The sequence below is a fragment of the Triplophysa rosa genome, linkage group LG20 (genome assembly GCF_024868665.1).
Source record: "Triplophysa rosa linkage group LG20, Trosa_1v2, whole genome shotgun sequence".
Lineage (NCBI taxonomy): Eukaryota > Metazoa > Chordata > Actinopteri > Cypriniformes > Nemacheilidae > Triplophysa > Triplophysa rosa.
Genome location: NC_079909.1, coordinates 9,211,360 through 9,233,503, shown reverse-complemented (window position 1 = coordinate 9,233,503; position 22,144 = coordinate 9,211,360). Strand labels below are relative to the sequence as shown.

The following is a 22,144-nucleotide window of genomic DNA, read 5'->3' as shown; positions in this document are numbered from 1 at the left end:
TCATTAGTTTTACAAATAGTTAGATTGTGCAGCCTTTGATTAATAAAATCTATATGTTTGCCTTGACAAAGGGCACTTTCTGCATTAAGGGCCAAAGAGGCAGGTGCTCAAGCCCCCTCCGCCCCCCCTGCACGTGCCTGCCATTGTTTTGCACGTTCCAAGCAGAAAAACCGTGTTACAGCTCCCTCTCTATTCTAATGCCATTTTGTTGTGCTCTCTATTTGTTCTCCATCAGTTTACTTGTTATGCTGTAAGTGCGCCTCCATCTCTTCCCACCACTCATTGCTTCAGCTGTGAGGATTCATTGGCTCAGCACTCCCATCTGCATAATCCTCCCCTATATTGTGTAGCTCAAGACAGACGAGCTCTTCAAATTACATCAATCTCAGAGCTGCCCAACACTGACTCACCCACATTACCTGTTATTAGCCTTCCACAGCCTGTCTGATAACCGGCATGCAAATGAGCACATCACATTTCATCCAGAACCTCAAGAGCAGGACTACGGGCCAGCCGACCCTCTGTCTCGACGTTTCTCGTAACATCTCATGAGAGCAATCTAATGCATTCCTTACGATAAAGTCTGTCGAACCACAAAATGCTGAGTCACCACTTGCCTCAAGACTTCTGCTTTACAGATTCATATTTGAATAAAGAACAAAAGTTCACTTTTAGGAGAGTACTTCACATTTGTCTTTTGTGCTTTTTCAGCAGTCTTAACATCAAGGATGTGTTACCAGTTGAGAAGAATAAATGTGAGATAAAAATGACTAAGAACTTGAAGAAATCATTGCTGTCATTTACTGTTGGTATGGTGTGAAGTCTCAATGACAGAAACTCGAGAACATAACTGTGAGTGATTCAGAAGCTGATTCCGAAATAAGAATTTTGACTACCTTCAGGCGAGATGTTTTAAAGCGACACGCATTAAAACCTAAATAATAAATCAATGTTATTGTTTATGTGGTGGCATGCTGGGTAGCTCCGCCCACAATGACATTTCATTGGCCCCATTCCACGCAACTACATTAAAACTACAAATGACCCTTTGCAAGCAGTTTAATTGACAGGCGATCTGAACAATCATAACGGCGGTATTATGTGCCCCCGTGACTGACCGCCATTTTGTCCAACAAACAAACCAGTCTGACAAACCTAAAATAATTAAAAAGCTATATAAAAAACTCATATTATTAATATGAAAAATTAGCTTTTTAATTATTGTAATAGTAAACAGAGAGATAAATACCAAGCTTTAATGGACGTCCACACTATACCAATACAGATACAAGACACGATATTGTTGGAATCATTAATGTACGAATTACAGACGGAAGCATTCGGGAAGTGGTGTTTTAAGGTGGAATATAATACTTATTGATAAATTACTTACATGTTACATGTATGAGCAAGCTGGCAAGATAAGCTTTTGCAAAGGGTCAATCGGCAATGACAGTCATATAAGAGGACTAACTAACTAATTGTAAACTTAAATTGTTGCACTTTGGCTGGTTTCTCAGAAATCATGCCACATCAAAAACACACGTACGAGTTATTATAGTTCTAGTGTGGTAAACTTCAAAAACACGGTAAACTTTCCAAAAACCGAAGCTAAAATTAACCATAATCTTTCCAACAATTATTGGCCCCACTGTGGATCACGCACACTTTCTTACTATGAATCTGTCTGGTTGAATTTAATATTTAATTCAATTTAATTCAACAACCTACATTTTTATGTAATGATTTTCCTAATTTTGCATTGTTGCAAAGCAGCTTCACATGCATTTAGAATTTAGAATATTAAAGAAATACAGAATATATACACTGTAAGACTTTGCTGTAGTTTTGCAGCAGGTTTGCCAGTCACTTACTATAGATTTAATTACTACTTAATATTTTCCTATTAGTACTGTTTTCAATTTGAGTTCAACTTTACTTTAATCAAAATTAAAACACTTTGACTTCTGAGATTCTAATTTTCATTTAAAGTACTAGTAAACACTGTGTATATCAAATTATGCTATTGATCCATTTTTTATTTCTTTCTTTTTGTAATACTATGTTGGATTGTCAACCAGAAGCTGCGAAATTGTTTATTTGAAGCATTAAAATATGCATAGTATTAACACAACATCAGCAATCATTCTCAATATCAGGTTCACTTTCTGAGATCATAATATGCCTATTATTTACATGATATTAGTAATCACGTTCAGTATCACAGTAAGTGATATTGGGTTGTTTACAAAATTATAATGTGCAAAAACACGATATTAGTCATCGCTGCTATTACGGTTACTGACGCTGGGTTACTTGCAATATTATAAAGTTGAAATTTGCAATGATACCAAATCAGACTGTGTATGTTAAATGCCTAATTCAAGTTCAATGTAAGATGTTTATTAAGTATAAAACCCTAGAAGGAATGTCAGCACTCTCCCAAACTCCAAAGCTAACAGGAAACATAATTTACTTTTTTTAACCATATTTCGGTGAGAATTGCCTCATGCCAGACTCAATATATTTTTCACCAGTCCTTTTAAATTGTAGACCACTTTTTCCATTGGAAGAAACTCTTTTCTGATTCGTTCAATATCACCATCGATTCACTCCATAATATCCAGCCTCCAAAAATGTTCACATTTTCTTTGCTGTTTGGCGTTGACCGAGCTCTTTGCTTTATCAGATTCAGAATCTGAGTCTCTGAGTCCAAAGGTGTCACCGTATCGATATCTGGCCCCTCTCGCTGATGTCCTCTATTATTTCATCTCTAGCGATGTCTATTCATATTTCTTCCCCCTGTCACCTTAAACCCAATTATAAAGCAAGCAGGTCAGGTCTCTCACATCTATTCATTTTACCTGACATCTTCCCACAGTGGTCCCCTGGACTTTGGCTTTGGATGCTCCAGCTGAATAATGAATGGATGTCAGCTGTTTTAAGCTGTGCTCAAATGGTTCTGACAAATATTGACCCACAGTAATACAGAGAGAATTCTTAATACATCTTGATTGGCAGACACATGCTTTCCATCAGTCTCCACTGGCTGAATAATTGTGCCGAACAGATGAGGATAAATAACTGTCGGCGGGCGAAATAATATCTTATTCACTCTAAAATATGGACGGGAAAGATCAATTAAAATGTATGAATGTTATAGTATGTTGGTACAAAATGAAAGTTACTTAATCTCTTTAAACGTCGCATGACTCCCACTGAATGCTTTCCGAGTAAAAATATTTAGATTTTACTGTCCTATTAGATTTGCGATTGTTGACTTTTTGTTACACAGATGCAGGAATCAATTAAAGCTTTTGGTATTAGGAATTTAAGCTGTTTTCCAGCACCGGTTTCTTGGCGCAACAACAAAGCCATCTCAAGGTGATCATTATTGACATACGGTCTGGTTAAAGCATGAAAGATTTTTTTAGCTTAATAAGAATAATTAAATGTTCAAACCAGTTGACTTCTAAAGGGATCGGGATTTTCATTTGAGAAAATTAAGGGGTAAAATCCTCTTTGACAGAGCGTTTAGCCACGTAATTGATTCAAATATAGACAAATGTCATTGTATTTTTCCTCTTAAGAGATCTAGGAGTAAAAACGTAACACATCAAGACTTCACTGTAGGTTAAAGTAACATTCACTGTCCATCACTATACAAAAGACTGATACATTAGCTAAATTCATGACCTGATAGAACAGTGTGTTCATTAAATCTGCTGTGTGAGATAATTGCGTGTGGTTTTGTACCAGCAGATCTGCTCTTAAATGTTATTCTGACTGCAGATGAAATGTGCCACAGTTCTCTGTTCTGACTCACTTCATCATTCAGGAACACATAACACACAACACCATTTAAAGTGAGAAATATCATCTGAATATCGGTGGTGCATTTCAGGTAACCACCCACACCACCACCTCCTCAATGAATGTGCTGCCATTGGAGAATTGTTTTTTTTCTCAGCGGTTTAGCCTTTAAAAACGGTGAAAATTAGAATGTTCTCTACTGAAAAAAACTTTAAATGCATTATCCTGATATTCTATATCGTCGCTGTCCTTCCGAAACCTCAGAAAACCACTGTACTTTTTAAATGATTAAATACTGTGTTGTCAAATTTGACAAGCACTTTTAAATACTTTTCATTGGTTAGATATTTGCAAAACCCAGTGACAAACATAAAAGGTGACAAATATTAATGATTTATAGCAAAACATTTAAATAACAAAATATGGAGATAAAGGTTTCAGAAGGACAGCAGCAATGTGATGAAATAGCTTGTAGACTGTAGTCAAAAGAAAATATTTCTTTAAGATTCTTCATAATTTATTGTATTCATAGACAGCGGCAATTTGCACTAAGTTTAAATAGCAGTAGGTTATGTTTGCACTAAGTGAAAATAGCAGCATTTCTTAGTGACATGCTATTTACACTAACCGAAAATAGCAGTATTTTCTTTGGATTAAGTAGAAATAGATGCTATTGGTACTTATAATAGTGGCAGATAACATTACCATTTGCACCTCAGTATTGTTGTGCATTAAACATTATGCAATAATACCAGAGTGTAAATCATTATATTTATAAAAAATATTAAAATGATGGCAACATATTGAGATATTAAAGCCTTACACCTACCCCTAACTTTACCCTAAACCTCAACTTTATGAATAAAAATGAATTTTAAGTCTTACATCAATTTTATTGAAAACAAATGCCTTTATGATCTGCAATGTGATAGAAAAGGTAAAAGAGCGTTTTCAGCGAGAGGTGGATTAAAACCCCAGTCTCCAGTGCCAAAGCTATACAGACTTCACACCTTACACCACTGGAATCGCTGTTTGAAATGGCGTCGTTCTTACACTTTCTCTATTCCAATCACATATTGGTGGGTGGAGCTAGTGCAAATAGTCTCTGCCAACAAGGCAGGCTATTTGTTCACCCTGTAAATAGACACTCGGATATTCTTATGCAGTAACATGTCCACAACATCTACTGTGTCAACATCTGTACGATTTATCTAAAGGCAACACTACCATCATATGCATTCAGCAACACTGCCGGGGGTGCTGTAGGTGGTATGCAGGTAAGCAGACGTCTCTTTTGTTCCCGCTGGGGGCAGAGAGAAACAACTGTCAATCATGTCAGTAACTAGCGAGTATACTAACAGACTTCCCCCGGCAGGGCTGGTTCTGTAGCACCTCACACACTCAAACACTCTATGGTGTATACTAAATACACCGCATGATAGGGATTAAAGGCATTCTAATTCTAGACTCAACATAGCACATGGAAGTACCTCACACTGGGTGTGTCAATCACTCCTGCTTTAAAATCTCTTTTCCTCTCTTTACCTGTCTCTCTTCTGGCTGGGTGACATGTAAACTGTGGCAGAGAGATCATGTACAATTATGTTTACATTTCTGGTTGTTCTTTGCTTTCTTTAGAAGGACATTTATAACATTGCTGAAAACATGTGGACAAAAATCCCATACACTGAAGGAGGGGCAAGCAATGTCCTCCAATTAAAAGGATGTCGGGAGTTTCCGACTGCTACCGTCTTTTATCCAAAACATTTAATCCGGTGCCACAAGAATCCGTTTCAGGTCCCGATAGTCCCGCGGGAGAGCCGCAGGAATACAGACCTATACATGACAGCATTAAAAGAGCAATGTTTACTATAGGGTGATGAAGCTCCTGACTTGGCACATTGCTCCTTAGGAAGGGCTTATGCCCCGTTCACATTACAAGCTACAAAGTGACATGATCCCATTCATTTCAATGGAGAGTTGGCGACTTCCGGCAACTCGAGCAGTAGCAACCGTTGGCGATTGGAAGGGGCGTGTCTAGCAATGCGACAAAGTTGAGAAATGTTTAACTTTATGCAAATGAGGAGCGACTTTTGGGAGCGATCGCCAATAGGAGTGAAGATGGGAGCTAACGTGATTCTTCTCCTGAACAAAGCAGAAAAATCATGGAGCGCTACTTGCTTGAAGGACCTTGTAATGTAATCCCAGAAGGTGCTCTTTGGTCAGGTCTCAAACTTGACCAAATACTACAAAAGAGAATCTTCCGGTACAAAAATAGTAAGACGAATTGATTCACATCATGGCTAATCACAAAACAGAAAAAACAACAACAATTCTGCACACTTATGCATTTCGGCTTCCAGCCTTCCTCAGAGTGTGTCAGATAACTAGATCATGTACTGTATACGTGATTCTTCTCCTCTCAGCTCCTGCAGTGAGTGTCACCTGTAGTGGGAACTCCCACTGCGACCTAACCGCCAACCCCTGGTGACTTGCAGTGACAAAGTCGCTTGTAATGTGAACGGGGGACGATAAATTGATTCCGTTTGGTTCATTTGATTTTTACAATGAATGATTGTAAGGTCAAGACTGAGTTGTACAGCAGCCAGTCTAATTAGGATGCAACACTTAAGCGTCAAGAAGAAAGTCGGAAAACGATAACACGCCACACAGGTGAGCGATTGCACCGTGGCAAAGACACGGAGAACACGATTGGCTGGGATCTGCGGTTTCTACGCCGATGCGAATTACCCACAATCCCCAGAAGGGAAGCGCTTTGAGTGAACGTCTCAAGTCGAGGCTGGGGTCTTTGTGTGCTAACGGATTGGAATGGAAATATTTAGCCTCATTACAAGGTTGGTAAGACTCAAGCAAACCGAGAGGAGCGCCAAGATACAAGAGCGCCAAGATACAAGAGCGTGCTTGAAAGTACTTAGTCATGCATTATTCATTATTGTGATTCACATCGTCTCCTGCCTCTAAGCTCATTTCCCGAGTAGCGGCCATAGGCATGAGACACAGCGGAGTGATTTTCACACTTCAGTTGCTACACTATTGCCAAACAGAGTTCACTCGAGAGGGGATTCTCCTAAAGCAAGGTCTTGTCTTATTAGTCGCCCACATTCTTTAAAAGCATCCTGTCTTTAAGCTCATGTTTTTAAAGGTGCGTGTCGGTTTTAATCATATATGTTGTGTTATATATTTATACTGGCTTTAGGTTTGTTGTCATGTTTTAAAGGCTTCACGTGCAGATGGAAATAATAAACAATCTTAAAATGTCTTGAACCTTTTTAAGTGATGACACATTCACATTCACACAAAAATGAAAATCCTCCGACGTGCTGTTATTTAACACCCAAAGAACACCCTATGAACTCGAGGACTGGATTTAAAATGGATAGGTCAGCGATGACTTTGGAAATATTCTCGGGTCATGTGTATTATTTCCTTAAAAACCCCTGAGAAATAAATGCAGCTTTAACAAATCACGCAGTCAACAGCGTGGAGACGGCAGTAATGACCTGTGATTTAGATATAGACTCTTCACATGCGTATCGAGATCATAGCCTCTGATTACAGCGTCTCGAGTCATATACTGTATCAGCTTCTGAATTCTTTGCAAAACACTCAACGTTCAAAGTCAAAAAGCACTTAACAGTACATTATATCACTCAATAGGCTAAATTCAGCAGCAGCATCTTAATATTTACTCGCTCTTGTCCTGTCATACATGCAGAGCACTGCAGACATTTTTATCCTCCAGCCCAAGGCTCTTAAAGGATTACTGGGTCTGTACATTGACATCATGAGTGCAGCATGATGATATTTACCTTGGTCAGAGGTATCGTCGCTATCTCCCCTGCCTTCTCTGACCTGCAAAGATGAAGGAATATGTAAAGATAAAAAAAACATTTTAAATTTGTTTAATGATGGGCTTAAAGGCAAAAATACATCTGTCAAAGAGGTAAAAAAGGGCTTTAAATCACAGCAGTTTTTTATGCCACTGTGAGAACTGCAGCAGGCACAGAAAACTCTTTAACACATTTTCCTTACGCTTTTCTTATGTGACAGGGTTGTTGAATACTACAAAATTTCATAGACTTGACTCCTGTGTCAATGTAACCGTGGTATAAGCGGAATAATAGTTGTTCCCTACATATTTCATATGTTAAAGAGCATTTAAGGCATACAGTTGAATCAGTAGGTGTTCCATGTTTTGCTGTAATGACATCACTCAGGTACTCCAGCCTGCTCTATAAACTGATGATACGTGTAATCCCTAAATACAGAGTGTTTTAAATAGTTTTATGTACTTTTATTGTTACTTTTAATGCGTACCTCATTTTATTGCATGGGATGCGTGATGTAAAAAGTATTTCCTGGTAACACTTTACAATAAGGTAGTATTTGTAAACATAAGGTAATGCATTAGCTAACAAGAAATAACAAAGAACAATTCGCTAGTAGCACAAGATGGCGGCGGTGAGATTTTGGGATGCCAGGGTCGGCAGACTAATTTCCGGTCGTACAACACTGTATGGGAAAAGGAGGATTTTTGGCCGGCAAATATGGGTGTTTTTTAGATAAAAAAAGATGAAAGTAATATATCAGCGATATGACAGATCCTCTTCACACTGCTGAGCACTTCGTTAAGCCAAATCAACTCGATAGTGTTACAAGACTTTTGCGTCGCAAAAGCTCACCAGCGTCATCTTGTGCAACTAGCCCATAATACAGTATTTGTTAATCTCAGTTGTTAATTTCAGCATTTACACTCTAAAAAATGCTGTTTGGTTGGGTCAAGTATAAACCATTTGCTAGGAAAATTTAACCCAATGGATGGGTTTGTCCCTTTTTGACCCAAAGCTGGTTTGAAAATAACCAGGCATTTTTTAGAGAGTACTAATACATTATTTAAAATCAAATGTTGTAATTGTTAACCTTAGTTAAAGGGGAGGTGCCATAGTGTTTCATGCATTCAGACTTCTTTACACTGTTAAACATGCTGGCTTCTCATGCTTGACGTGGTCAACTTGTCAAAAAGCAAGTTGGACATAGTTTTTCTATGCTCGATACACTGCCCCCATCGTTCATATAGGTTTCAGAAAGTTTTTTTCTAACATGAAATTCTGTTTCGTAACAACTTTTCTTAGTCCCTTTTTGGACAATTTTCCCGGAAAAGCATGCCCGCGCGTCAACCCGCGAGATGAAAGCGCACGCCCACGTGTCAACCAGGGAGATTGGGAGAAGGAGCATGTGAACTCCGCAAAGTTCGGCTGTGTTTGTTCACTGCATTTTGGTGATGAATGTTATATAAACGGTGGATATAACTCTGGATTTGGAGATTTGATAGATGGAGCGGTCCCTGCGCTAAAAGATGCCGGTCATACCGCATGCAGTAAGTGAAACTGAGTCATAGGTATGTCTGTGCTTTGTTGGCAATCGGCACGTACGTGCATAAGGTACACAACACGAACTTACAGCCAACAGTTATGCAGGGATAATGCGATGATGTATTGTGTCCTGGTGCTGTAGTCCCGCCCCCCATGCACGCGAACAGGGCTCGCCAGTTTTTGGAAATAATCGTACAGCTGTATCAGTCTTTTATAAATATGATCAAACTAAAGACTCTTTGAAGATACAAAGTATGCAATACTACTCTATAGGTACTAGGGATGGGCGATATGGCCCTAAAACTCTATCACGATAATTCCTTGTATTTGTTGCGATAATGATAAAAATGACGATATATCCATAACGCCATCCACTGCTGTTGTTTGCGTCAAGTGATAGTAGCTGCATGTAGTCTAAGACCCTCAGAAAACAAATTTTATCAAAAAGTAAAACTTACCCCAAACCAAACAGCTCCTAAAATATACCTACAGTATTTTTGTAAATATAAAATATAATAGTGAGATTCGACTTCAAAAGGTTGTAGTAAAGAAAACTTAAATGAACTAAAGCTCAATAAACACATAATGTCATACCTAAAACTGTATATATTCTATTGTTGGGTGGAAACGATCGATCGCATCACGCTGTCAATCACTCTCTCTTGAACTGTGTGAACCTTCTCTTCTCACAGCAACATACACTGAATCTGTCTATGACTCGCGCTACAGAAAGAGAACAGAGAAATGCGGATAAAAGAAATCTAATGAAATAATCCATGCTTTTATACACTCATAAACGTATTTAAAATAACGTAATACAAACTCGCATGTGTACTGTATGTAAACAGGCAGCAGTGCTGTGCGCGCTGTGTCGCTATGAAAGCACATGTGGGCGCGAGCTGCGCACGGGACGCTCCGTTCATCCTGTACATAACAGGCAAGAAATCATATTAAACTATTTGCGCACGCGCGCATAACATCTAACGAATGTTTAAATAAATACTTTTAGCCAAACTAAATGTTGTGGTGTAACGTATTATGACTATCAACAAATACTTAACAAACGAATTAAATAAAACGAAAGTGAAACTAAACATTAACTCGGATGCATCTACAGTGCCAACCTAAACGAGATTTAGAGCTTTTAGTGCAAACTCTTTCTCAGCTTCACGTCCGCCCTCCGCTATACCCGTTTTCGCTTCACATATGAGCTGTGAATTGGTCTCACAAAGAAATACGTCATCAACTAGAATTTATCGTTTATATCGCGGGAAGACTAATTCCTATCGTGTGGGGAAGTTCTACCGGTATATCACAAACGATATAATATCGCCCATCGCTAATAGGTACTCAAGATTAAGATGAGATTGGCAGAAACTGCGTGTTACATCCGCTTTAATGGATCATGAACAAACATGAATAATTGTATTGACATTAACTAACATATATGCTGAAAAACTATATTGCTCATTGTTAGTTCATCTTAGTAAATGCATTTACTAATGTTAACAAACATTATTATTGTAAAGTGTTTTCCGTATTTCATACTATATATGGTTATGTACGTGACAAATAAAACCTGAAATATATCAATATAGTCTCAGGTTTTAAATTAAAATACAGCACCAACCAGCATTCAGCATACAAGTGTACATCACAATATTTTCTAAGTTCACAGTACTTATAATTCATAATAATGAATCCAACACATGCAGTACTAGTGGATATACATCTATTCCTACCAACTGAAGTGGTTTAAAGACGAACAGATGGTGTTGCGGAAAATAGTAACCTAGCAAATGAACTCTGAGCATATAATGCAAATTTTTGACATGAGTAGTATGTCATGTGGGCATACGCACTGAAAATCTCCATCCTATGCATCCTTCTTACTGTATTCTCTCCCATATTACTACTGCTGAAGATATATACAGAAGTGCACACAAGACAAATTCTTATAAGAATCTATCTTAAGAAAGCCATGACCTATAACAAAGAGACATAATAAAAGATGCCCTATTGTGTGTTACTATGCAACTGGTCCTTATCACACTCCAGTTATTTTATTACACCAGTCATGTTGAAGAACTTTGTAGTTAAGTGGTCAAAAGCCTAAGGGTAAGGCCAAAACGTTGTTGCATATGGAGTGATTCAGCTACAAGCATCTAGAAAACTTTTCTATAGGTTTGGTCAACAGGGTAAAATGTACCTCCCATCTTTCAAACACTCACCCCCTTTGAGAATGCGTGTACTGATTCTCCATTCCATCCTCATTCAATGTTATGTCTTTGAAAGTCCTTGCTTTTGACTCAGTCCCAGTGTCTTTGAAATTCAAATAATTTTGTTGTCTTTTTTCTGTATGGCTATGTTTCAGAGGTATTAATCCGCTTTTGGGAAGAGAAAGCCTGCAGCATCACTTCATTTCTGTCCAGTTTTAAAGGGGTCATATGGCGCGAATACGTGTTTTTCTGTGTCTTTGGTGTGTTATAAGTTGCTCACGCATGTATTAGACACGTAAAATTGCAAAAATTAAAGTGTCGGAACAAAAGATGCATTTTATCTAAAAGCGAATGCTCACCCAGACCAGCCTGAAACGCCTCATGTAACCACACCCCCACACATCTACGTCAGTTCGTGATATGATTTGACTAAGACCGCCCAAATGTAAGTAAGGTGGGCGTACCTGTCAGTACAATTGCTTTCCAAATATGGTAAGAAGCGTTACATTTCCGACACACGCTTGCAGTATTCGACCAATCACTATGCACTGGTTAACTGGCCAATCATAGCACACCTCGCTTTTTTTTTGTTAAAAATCCGTGCATTTCAGAGAGGTGAGGCAAAGAGGAGATACAAACATGCACGGTATGTGGAAAATACAGTGTTTATTAAACCTTATAATTGTGTATACACATTGCATTACATCTAAAACAAACGATAATATTCGTTTTAGCCGTGTCATATGACCACTTTAAATCATTCGGGAGGTTGTATGTGAAAACAAACCGATGAGATTTGAAAACTACGGTGTAAACTTCTCAGCTTAATACAATGTTTAGTGCCTCATTGGCAAGCTCTGAAAATCATTCTGGCAAGTGCTTTGCTTTTGCTTCTGGCCAGCAAAGAGAGGCACTTCTGACTTACTGCTGTTGGTTTTTCTGGGTTGTGTTTAAAGTGGAAGTTCACCCAAAAATCAACTTTGTGGGATTTTTTACTCACCCACATGACGTTAAACATGTTTAGAGAACTTCCGGCGTCTTCGGAGCACAAATAGAGATATTTAGGTGACATCCGAGAGATTTCCAGGCCTCCTCATAGACATCATGGTGTCAATTTTTGCCAAGGTCCAGAAAAGTACTAAACTAGGACTAGGGATGGGTATCGCTAAGATTTTTTCGATATCGATACCAATACTGCTTATCGATACCGGTACTTATCAATACTGTTATCGATACTACGCTCTATAATTTGATGCAAAAACACATGATGTGTTAAGATGTTAAACATTTTAAGTTTCTTTATTACAGCTGAGCTATAGGACGGCAGTTTACAAATGATTCTGAGCAAACAGAAAATGCCACATAACAAAACGTGTGTGTGTTCCTTAGCATACCACTTACGGCACTTAGTATGTGCATAGGAGCACATCATAGTGTAATTCAACATATTTACTTTACATCACTATGGTTATTTGGCTGGTAGACCGTATTTCTTTTTTCCTTTCTGGTTTTAGGTTTACATAAATTTAAGTACTATTAGTATAATAAAGTAATATTTTTTAAAAGTAAGTAAATATACTCCGTGGCCGAATTATTAAAAACAATGTTATAACTTGTTCTCAAATAAAGGACTTTTATTTTGACGGGTTTCCGCAAAGGTGTGTTTGACGGAAGCTTCCTCGTTGTGAAACGCGGACGCTGAAAGCTCCACAAGCGCAACCATGCCACTCTTTCACTCATAAACACGCAAAACAAGCAGATTACAAATACATCGCGGAAATCATATAAACCTAGATATCACACATACGTCGAGCAAACTTCAGCCATTCGGACATCATTCAGGGATGGAAAATGACAGGCAGCAGCCTCTAATTCGCCATTTAACATACAAATACACAGAGATAAAACAACGCAAGTATCGATAACAGTATCGTTCGTCATGAAGCTTATCGAAACTCTGGTATCGACCCAATTATGTACCGGTCCAAAAAAGTACCGGTTCTCCGTACCCATCCCTACTAAAGACATCATTAAATTGGTCCATCCGCGCATAGTGGCTCAGTTGATTTTTTTGAAGCGACGAGAATGCTTTATGTATGAAAACAAACCAAAATACCGACTTTAATCGATATATTCTCCTCTGTCTTGTCAGTGTATGGCGCTTCTTCGTCGTCTTCTTGGACGAGAGCACTTCAAAAGTAGACAAGTTTGTGCCCCGAACGCCGCATGAGGCTTGCCCCTATTGGATGCCAGCGCTCTGACTCACAACGCAGAAGCGCAACTCTGTGTTTACATGGAGAAGACGAAGAAGTGCTCTCGTGAACGCGCGCCATACACTGACAAGACAGAGGAGAATATATTGATTAAAGGCAGTATTTTGGTTTGTTTTTCGCACATAAAGCATTCTCGTCACTTCAAAAAAATTCAACTGAGCCACTATGCGCGGATGGACCAATTTAACGATGTCTTTAGTACTTTTCTGGACCTTGGCAAAAACTGACACCATGAGGAGGCCTGGAAAGCTCTCGGATGTCACCTAAATATCTCTATTTGTACTCCGAAGACGCCGGATGTTCTCTAAACATGTTTAACGTCATGTGGGTGAGTAAAAAATCACACAAACTTGATTTTTGTGTGAACTTCCCCTTTAATATTATTTTATAAAGGGAGAACACAAATCAACCAATATAGAACCCTAAACTCTCCTAATACCTAATACACCTCCTAATACATCTTCATTGCGCTCTGTCTTTAACTTCTGCTCTTAAAGGTGGCATGGCTGCAAGTCGACTTTAATTTGGAAAGAGATGTCATGCCTACTGACTGTTTTTAGCTGGAATCACAACCCCTTCTGTCGGTTATAATGGAGGGTTGAAGGACAAAATGACCGTTTGTTATTTTATTAGTTATTTAAGTGTAGGAGAAAAACACACTTGATTCACGCACAGTCAACACAGATAACACGCAGGATTTGTGATGTGCTCATTAAAGAAGTTTGGATCAAATACGACCACACTCTATTTAATAAATGTTATAAAAATAATACATATATTTGTATTCCCCATCCACTGAGAAGAGGTTGTTACTACTAAAAAATAAAAGAAAAAATGATTAGTGACATGGCACCTTACATAACGCTCACAGGTTCATATAGTACACAAACCAGAATAAAGACAGCCGATCAATAGAAACAATGGCATTATCAAATTCAGTCCAAAGAGAATAAATAATTATAGAAAATACCTCTGCTCCAGTCGTAAAAAGAAAGCCTTAACGACTGTAGACAAATCAATCGTAAGACTGACAATATAATTGCCCGTGCAGAAGGAATATCGAGTAGCTCCACTATAGAGCTTTAATTGAATTGAAAAAGCAAAGCTCTGAGTCAGTGCTTGCATCCCATCAGTTGTATATAATCGATGAATCCAGAGGTTATCAAACAGAAGGCCTTTTAAAGTCGATGTCCAATGCAGACTGACCCTCTGTCTTTAGGTTAATGCCTGTGCCTCCTTAAGTATACTTGTGTCTCAATAATGGAACCGGCTGCGAGCAAGTCAGACAGACGTGTAATGTGACTCTGTCGCAAATTATTTTCTTTTTTCGTTAATTATTTCACTCTCTCTTGACGGAATCTATCTTCCTGTAGCCAAAAGATCAAGCACAACGCTCAAAAGCCGGCCTTCATTTTTTTCTTAAATTGTTTTGCGAGAAAAATGGATGCCCCACATTTTTTATCCAATCCCTTGCGTCCTTGCACCCAGGTGTGCATTGTCTCCAAACCTTTGGCAAATTTCTGTAGTGCAGGCAAAAACTTGAATCAGGTGACCATCAGTCCTTAAACACAGGGACGGAAAGGGGCAATAAAACTGTGTATTGAATGTAAAGCAAATGATGAGAATAAGAACTGTACCACTACAACTTGGAGAGCCTCTAGACAATCACACTTCACATGGCAGCCCTGTGGGAGGGCTTTTGGTCATTAGTGCCGACTATGAATGAGAGAGAAAAAGACAGAGATAGCGATACATCTATGCTGTAGAAAGACAGTTATGCACTATGATGAATGAGAGTTAATGCTGAGATCAACTCGTAAATAAATACTTGAAACCCATAAACAAGCAGACACATATTGATCTGTGTGTAATTGCAAGGTAGTTGGTATGCGCACTCACACGTTTCTTATTCCATACGCAGTGCAACATAAAAACAAACACGCTAGCGATACTTTATGACCTTGCTTACATTTGTGTACGGTAGAGTGAATTTTATTTTCACTTTAGTTAGAAACGTTGTGTTGAAGTCTATTGAAGTACCTCTGCCGTGCTCCGGGGTGCACTGTTGCTCTGCGCATCTCTGACCCGGACTCTATAACTACCGACGACACCTGTCGTCTCTAAAGAAACATTCACATATTCACAAAGCAGGGGTGTGCAGACAGCTAAATTAAATAAATGTCAAAACAGTGACGTGAGAATCTGTTTCAGTGCGAATATAAAGGAAATATTTCGTGTGAAAAAAATCAAGTAGCGGGGCGTGTTTAAGAGCAAGCCTTCAATTTTCCTCTTGACGTTGCGTTTTCTAAATTACGTGTGATATGTCCCCTCCACACATAGTTATAATTCAGTGTAACCGATTGTTCTTTTAAAAGCGCCGGCTCTTAGGGTAAATCATATAGAGCAATTACAAAATCTTAGTAAAACTGCAAGACAGAAGTTTACAAGATTTGAAAATATATGACTGAATTAAGATGCAGCGTTCCTATCAAAATATGTCGAATTATGCACGAGTTGAACCGTAAATTTATCTTGGTCAATATACTTCAAACACAATCAATCCTTTATTCTCCTTATTTCCATATTTTCGGAGTAGATTAGCTCAACAAACCAAGCAGATATAAAACCGTAAAGGGGAGACTGGCGATCTCCAGGTGGCAGAATCCACCCGCACAGCTCAATAGAGGGAGATCGTTTCTGAGGGGAAAAGCTTATTTACGGGGTCCTCACCTGCTTAAGTGCTGCTTAGTCAATCATATGAGCTCGGCGCATCCTTCGAGGTGTGTGTACTGGGCTGAAAACGTGAAAATGGATGGTGGGAGAATACTCTGGAAAACTCATAGCACCTCTACGCTGACTGACATGTCTAATCAGGCTATTCACCCTCCATCATTACGGGCAAAACTATATCTGCTTGTATTTACACACGAAGGCGATGGGAGCTCATTTTAATATTGCTAAAACTCACACATAAACAAGTTTTGTATCGTATGAATTCGTAAAAATGAAATGTCCTTCCAACGTCACATATAAACCGGAGACGGCGATTAAAGGAGCTCGAGCGATGTTCGTGCGGTATTCACTGCCTGACTCGCGGTGCTTATTTTATTGAGATGGGAGATGTGCTTTTAAACTCAGATGTATAACAACAGAATAGCTCACTCAACATCCACAAAAACTAAAGTGGCAACGTCTGAGAAGATTCCAGATGAGTCGTTCGGTCAGAAGAAAAAAATAACACGCTGGTGGACTTTCTGGACTCCGACTCGTAAAAACATAAATGAGAATCTCCACAGACATTTGAGTAGCCTATTTATGTGTGTGTGTGTGTGTGTGTGTGTGTGTAAGAAAGGTGATGTGTACTGTACAATAACCTCGACACACGTTTCTACATGCTGGTGTGTGTGTGTGTTTGTGTATACACTCACTCCTCCAGGGAAATGTTGGAGTAGACAAATGTGTGTACAAACGGGATCGTCTCTGTTTGTCCTGCGCTGTTGTTTAAGACTCTCTGCTCCAGCACCGATTGAACGGCCAACTGGGGAACGATCTCTAATACTGCCCAACACCTGCAATACAGAAATAGAAAAGGACAAATGCAGTCTTTTAAAAAATAAAATGCAGAAAATATATTTATATTTAATACAACATTATATAAAATACATGTACTGCAGGCAGCTACAACCGGAAAAGTTATAGAAAATGTAGCCTATGGGAAGCCGAAGCTGAAACTTGTCATGCTACGATTAAGAGTCAAAAGTTCAATTCCTCCATTGCTTGTTTTTTCCAAAAAAGTTGATGGATTTTAAACATCTAAATTCAAAACGGTATTAAAATAATTTCGTCAGTTCTGTCATCTAAAGTAAAACAAAAAAATAAAATAATAATTATATGTTGGGTAAACAAGCAAACACGAGGCCAAACTGGCATACATTAACTAATGCAACGGAGAACTGTTTCTCTTTTAGTTTCATTCTTTAAATGTCAGGAATGTGTGTTTAAATCTTCACATTTTTTATTTATTTATTTGAAATTAAAATCCAGTATTTTTTTGTATAATGGCCGGTTCCATTGTGACAGCTTTTCCTGTAAGTGTGACAACATGCCCCATTACTTTATGCTAAGTCGTTTCTCATAAGCAATAACGCTTTCTTCAAATGTGTTTTTTGTAGCCAAGACTCTGATAGAATAGACAGACTTGAACTTTATTCACTGGAGTAAAATAATACATAATTTAAAGCATATAACATACACATGCATACCAAATGAATCAAATATATTTTCTAAAGCCCTCACATGTCTAATACATATTCAAGACCCTTGTCAAAATGCACTCTTATTTGTAAGTCACTTTTGATAAAAGGGTCTGCTAAATGAATAAACGTGAATATGAATATTCCTTTAATATTTGAATGCATACATTTGATGGTTTAAAACTTTTTATGGACATGTGAAAAAAAATCACATTCTCAAGAGGATATCTTCATATCCAGCCATATCTGTATAGATACTGAATACACATAATTTGCATAATCATACAATGCTTTGGTATTTAATGCTCAAGTGCTCCATGCACTTTTCCCTTGAGTTGAAAGACTGTGCCTCGCATGTTTTCACTCTTCAATGAGTCACGATCACTGCAGATTTGTCCTGTGAGGATTAATGTCTTGACAGCACTTCACATGAACACTGCTGTTTTTATGTTTCATCATGTGCTTCCCAGTACTGGCACCTTATAATGTGGGTGAAATCATTTTCAATGTGTGATGACTTGAGATACTGTCATTATAGGTTTTGGGGGGTGGACTATTTCTGAACTCCTGCGGCTGTAATAATCAAAGTGTGCCGGCCTCATTATCACAGGATACGAGCCCCTGTTTTTCCAAACAGACCCTTTGCTAGACGGCTCTATTTACCTCTCGTACCTGGGTGTTCCACGCAAAGCCGATTATGTGAAGGTCCGCGTCTCTCTTACACCGTGAACCTTGCGGTGATATTTCAGCGAGAAAATGGGTCAATGCCAAGCATCAGTGGCTTGCTGTTGCATATTAATGATGAAGCTTGGCTGTGACAGATGAGATTGGCCCACAGGGGTCTTCTCTCTCTCTCTCTCTCTCTCTCTCTCACTCTCTCTCTCTCTCTTGCACAAGCATACACTCTCTCTTTCACCGTCTGTCTTTCTATATATGATGTTGTATTTATGCTCTCCCATATCCATTTCTCTCATTGTATGCCCGTCTTTCTCAAACTGGCATCCACTTTCTTATCATCCAGTTCTATTTATCATCCTCCATTTCTGCTTTCTTTAACATCCACACCTGCTTCGCTCTCTCTCTCTCTTTCTCTTTCTTTCTCTCAGACGTTCTCGAGAGAATAAACACAAAGCCCGGCTCTTTCGGAGGAAGTTCAGAGGAGACCCTGTTATGATGGCATACGGTATAAAGCCGCAGTGGCCGGGATTTCAATGGGGCCAGCTTTCCAGGGCTATCGGAAGAGTCCAAGGACGGGGTCAGGCCGTGAATCGATATATCACTGCGCACTCTGAAATAAACTAAACCTTGTCTTTCAGTCAGGAGCTGTGATGAGTAAAACAGGTTAATAGACTTCAAATGTGAAAAATGCACTGTTAACACCATACAACTTTGGTCTTGAAGGCATAACGCCGGTTATATTGGGTGATCCACAAAAGTACAAAAAAGTGAAAAAGTACCCAAAAGGATACTAGGATTTAACTTTGTCATTTAAGATGCAGGTTTCTTCAAGATAATGAGATGTCAACATTATGTGTATGGTGGACAAGCGGGAGAAATAATGAAGTCAAATGTGACCCTGCCTCTGAAAACCAGGCTAAAGTATCATCATCCAATTATGAACAACCACCAAAGTTTGATTTCAACTATTAAAGGTCCACTGTGTAATTTTTTGGAGGATATTGACAGAAATGCAGTATAATATACATAACTATGTCTTCAGAGGTATACACAAAGACCTGACATAATGAAGCGTTATGTTTTTATTACATTAGAATTACCTATTTCTATCTACATACACCGCGGGTCCCCTTACATGGAATTCATCATGTAGTTTCTACAGTAGCCCTAAATGGACAAACTGCTCTACAGATTGCGTTTAATAAATACGTGTGTCAGTTGCCATAGCGCTTCGAAAGGGAGGGATGAGGGTTGGAGTGAGGCGTTGGTTACAATTTGCAACCTCACCGCTAGAGGCCACTAAATTTCATTCACTGGACCTTTAATTCCCTGTGTTTTCCTGTTATTTCCTAAGTATTTTTGCTCAAGCATATTTTTCAACTTTGAAAAACTTTTTACTCCACATTTCATAATTTTTTTAATGTTTATTACCTTTAATACTTAAGTACAAATAAATACTTACATCTGAATGTTGTGATTGAAACTTAGTATTACTGGCACATATCGTCATTATTGATTTATTAAGATAAATCACTTGTTATGTTCCTAAAGTCACTTTTGGATAAAAGCGTCTGCTAAATGAATTAATGTAAATACTTGAAAATGTACTTGAGAGTAAAAATACTTAAGTATTTTCCACCTTGCGTACATTTCACTATGATTTCAATCTTTGGCCTCACTCTGTCAATATGAAGACATCAAGGTTACATTTTCACAGAATGTTCTTTACAATATGTGCAGTAGCATGATTTTATGTAGTAAATCACAAAATGACTTTAGCTGGGTTTTCACAGACAGGGCCATAAATAATCTGGTGTTCTTTGACTAACTGTAACAAACGGGTTTTGTGATAACAGAGAATAAAATCTGAAAAACACATCCGCCGCTCTGAGAGAGACAGACAGAGCGACGCGAGATTTACCTGATGGTGAAGTATCCTGTCAAACATTGAGTCTAGATTGCTAACACAACCACTCAGGGTTAATGGCCCTCCATGAGTTTTGGATGATTTAAAAAGTCTTCACACTCGGCGCGACCAGAAATGATTACAAGCCGCGGTGTACTCTAACTAGCGTTAATAATGACAGCGGCGCCATTCATCCCCCTCGTACCTCCATCACGAGCTCACGACCATGCAGCCGTTTGCGCGGCGACGCATTCATATCAATCGCAGTGTCGCTCTTCAAACGTCGTCCGATTTATGGCGCTCCTCAGACGTGATGTGTCACAGCATGATGGTTTTGAGCTTGTTTGGAAGACTTAATCATTTGACAAACAGGCTGCGTGACGTTTCTGATGTTCCATCGCACAGGAGTCGGGGGTAAGGGGGTCTCATTTTGGTGACAAATCTAGCATGGCGGATCCTCCAGCAATCATTCATCAGTCACAGTCATCACGGCACAGGCCACATTGGCTGCAGGGTTCATTAATGCTGTGCCCGCGGGCGAGCTCCAGACCGCTCGCTCGCTGATGATGACTCAATTACGATGGGACGCCAGCCACCCACAGCAAACTAAATCAGAGGCAGGGGGCATTAGAAGCGTCGTATCTCAGAGGTGACAAAAGGGGTGAGTTGTTAAACGTCAGAGCGCCAATATGTAACGCAAATGCTGACAACGGTTCCGCTGTGGTGGTGAAGTACCGGATGAGATTAGCAGGGAGATATTTGTTCTGAGGTTTAGAGGGGAATCAATTATCTATAACTGGTATTAGGTTACAAATAAAGCACATTTTAGATTTCATTATATATATATTTCTAATATCTAATATAATTCTTATATTACAAATTACAGTAATCAATAAATTAACATGTGTGGTACTCAACAACAAAATTTAATAAAACTTAAAATGATACTGGTTAAACAAAAAATGTGGATATACTGCATTTAATTCTCTCTATATATTTTGGTTTAGTATTGGCAAAAAAGCTAGGGAAAGCAAATGTGGAAGTGTTATGTGGCCAGACAACTTACAAAAAAATCTTGCCCTAGGCCCACTGAATTTTGACCTAAAAAGCTTCTCCACGATATCCAAACGTCTAAGCTGTAGGCTACAAAAGCCATAAAACCTGGATATACCCAACACCCCCAAACAACTGCATTTCTAAGTCAAGTAAAGTCAAAGTTGATATTGTGATTGTAGTTCAAAAGATGAAAAAGACCATCTCGAAACACCGATTTGATATAGCTTACAGAAATCAAAGGAAAAATTGTCGGCTTCAAAAACTTCATAAAACTGTTTGCCTCGCTCTTCAGGGACCACCAGAGATTTATCTGCTAATCTGTACAGGCTATGCTTCAAAAGATCTCAATAAAATCCAATGCAGCTCTCCTCCTCTGCTCTCTCAATAGAGGAGAGAAAATAGAATTATGCTTAGTTTGATAATTAGATATTGAAATTATGAGCTGACAAAACAACAAAAAAAGGGAAAATCACTCTGCGGTTGACAGCTTAGGTTAAGAGGCCTGATGCAAAGTGCTGATAAAAGAACATTAATTAATGGATATTTCAACAAC

General features: G+C 38.7%; 1 protein-coding gene across 2 annotated transcripts in view; it reads right to left on the bottom strand.

The window, feature by feature from the left end:
* Positions 1-22,144, bottom strand: part of si:ch211-51h4.2 (uncharacterized) — a 104,651-nt gene that overhangs the window by 13,797 nt on the left and 68,710 nt on the right. For both annotated transcript variants that reach the window (XM_057362859.1, XM_057362860.1), the window contains 2 exons: positions 17,127-17,267; positions 7,644-7,686 (listed from right to left, as the gene is read on the bottom strand). In XM_057362859.1, the coding sequence (XP_057218842.1) occupies positions 7,644-7,686; positions 17,127-17,267 (184 nt within the window). The remainder of the gene's footprint in view (positions 1-7,643; positions 7,687-17,126; positions 17,268-22,144) is intronic.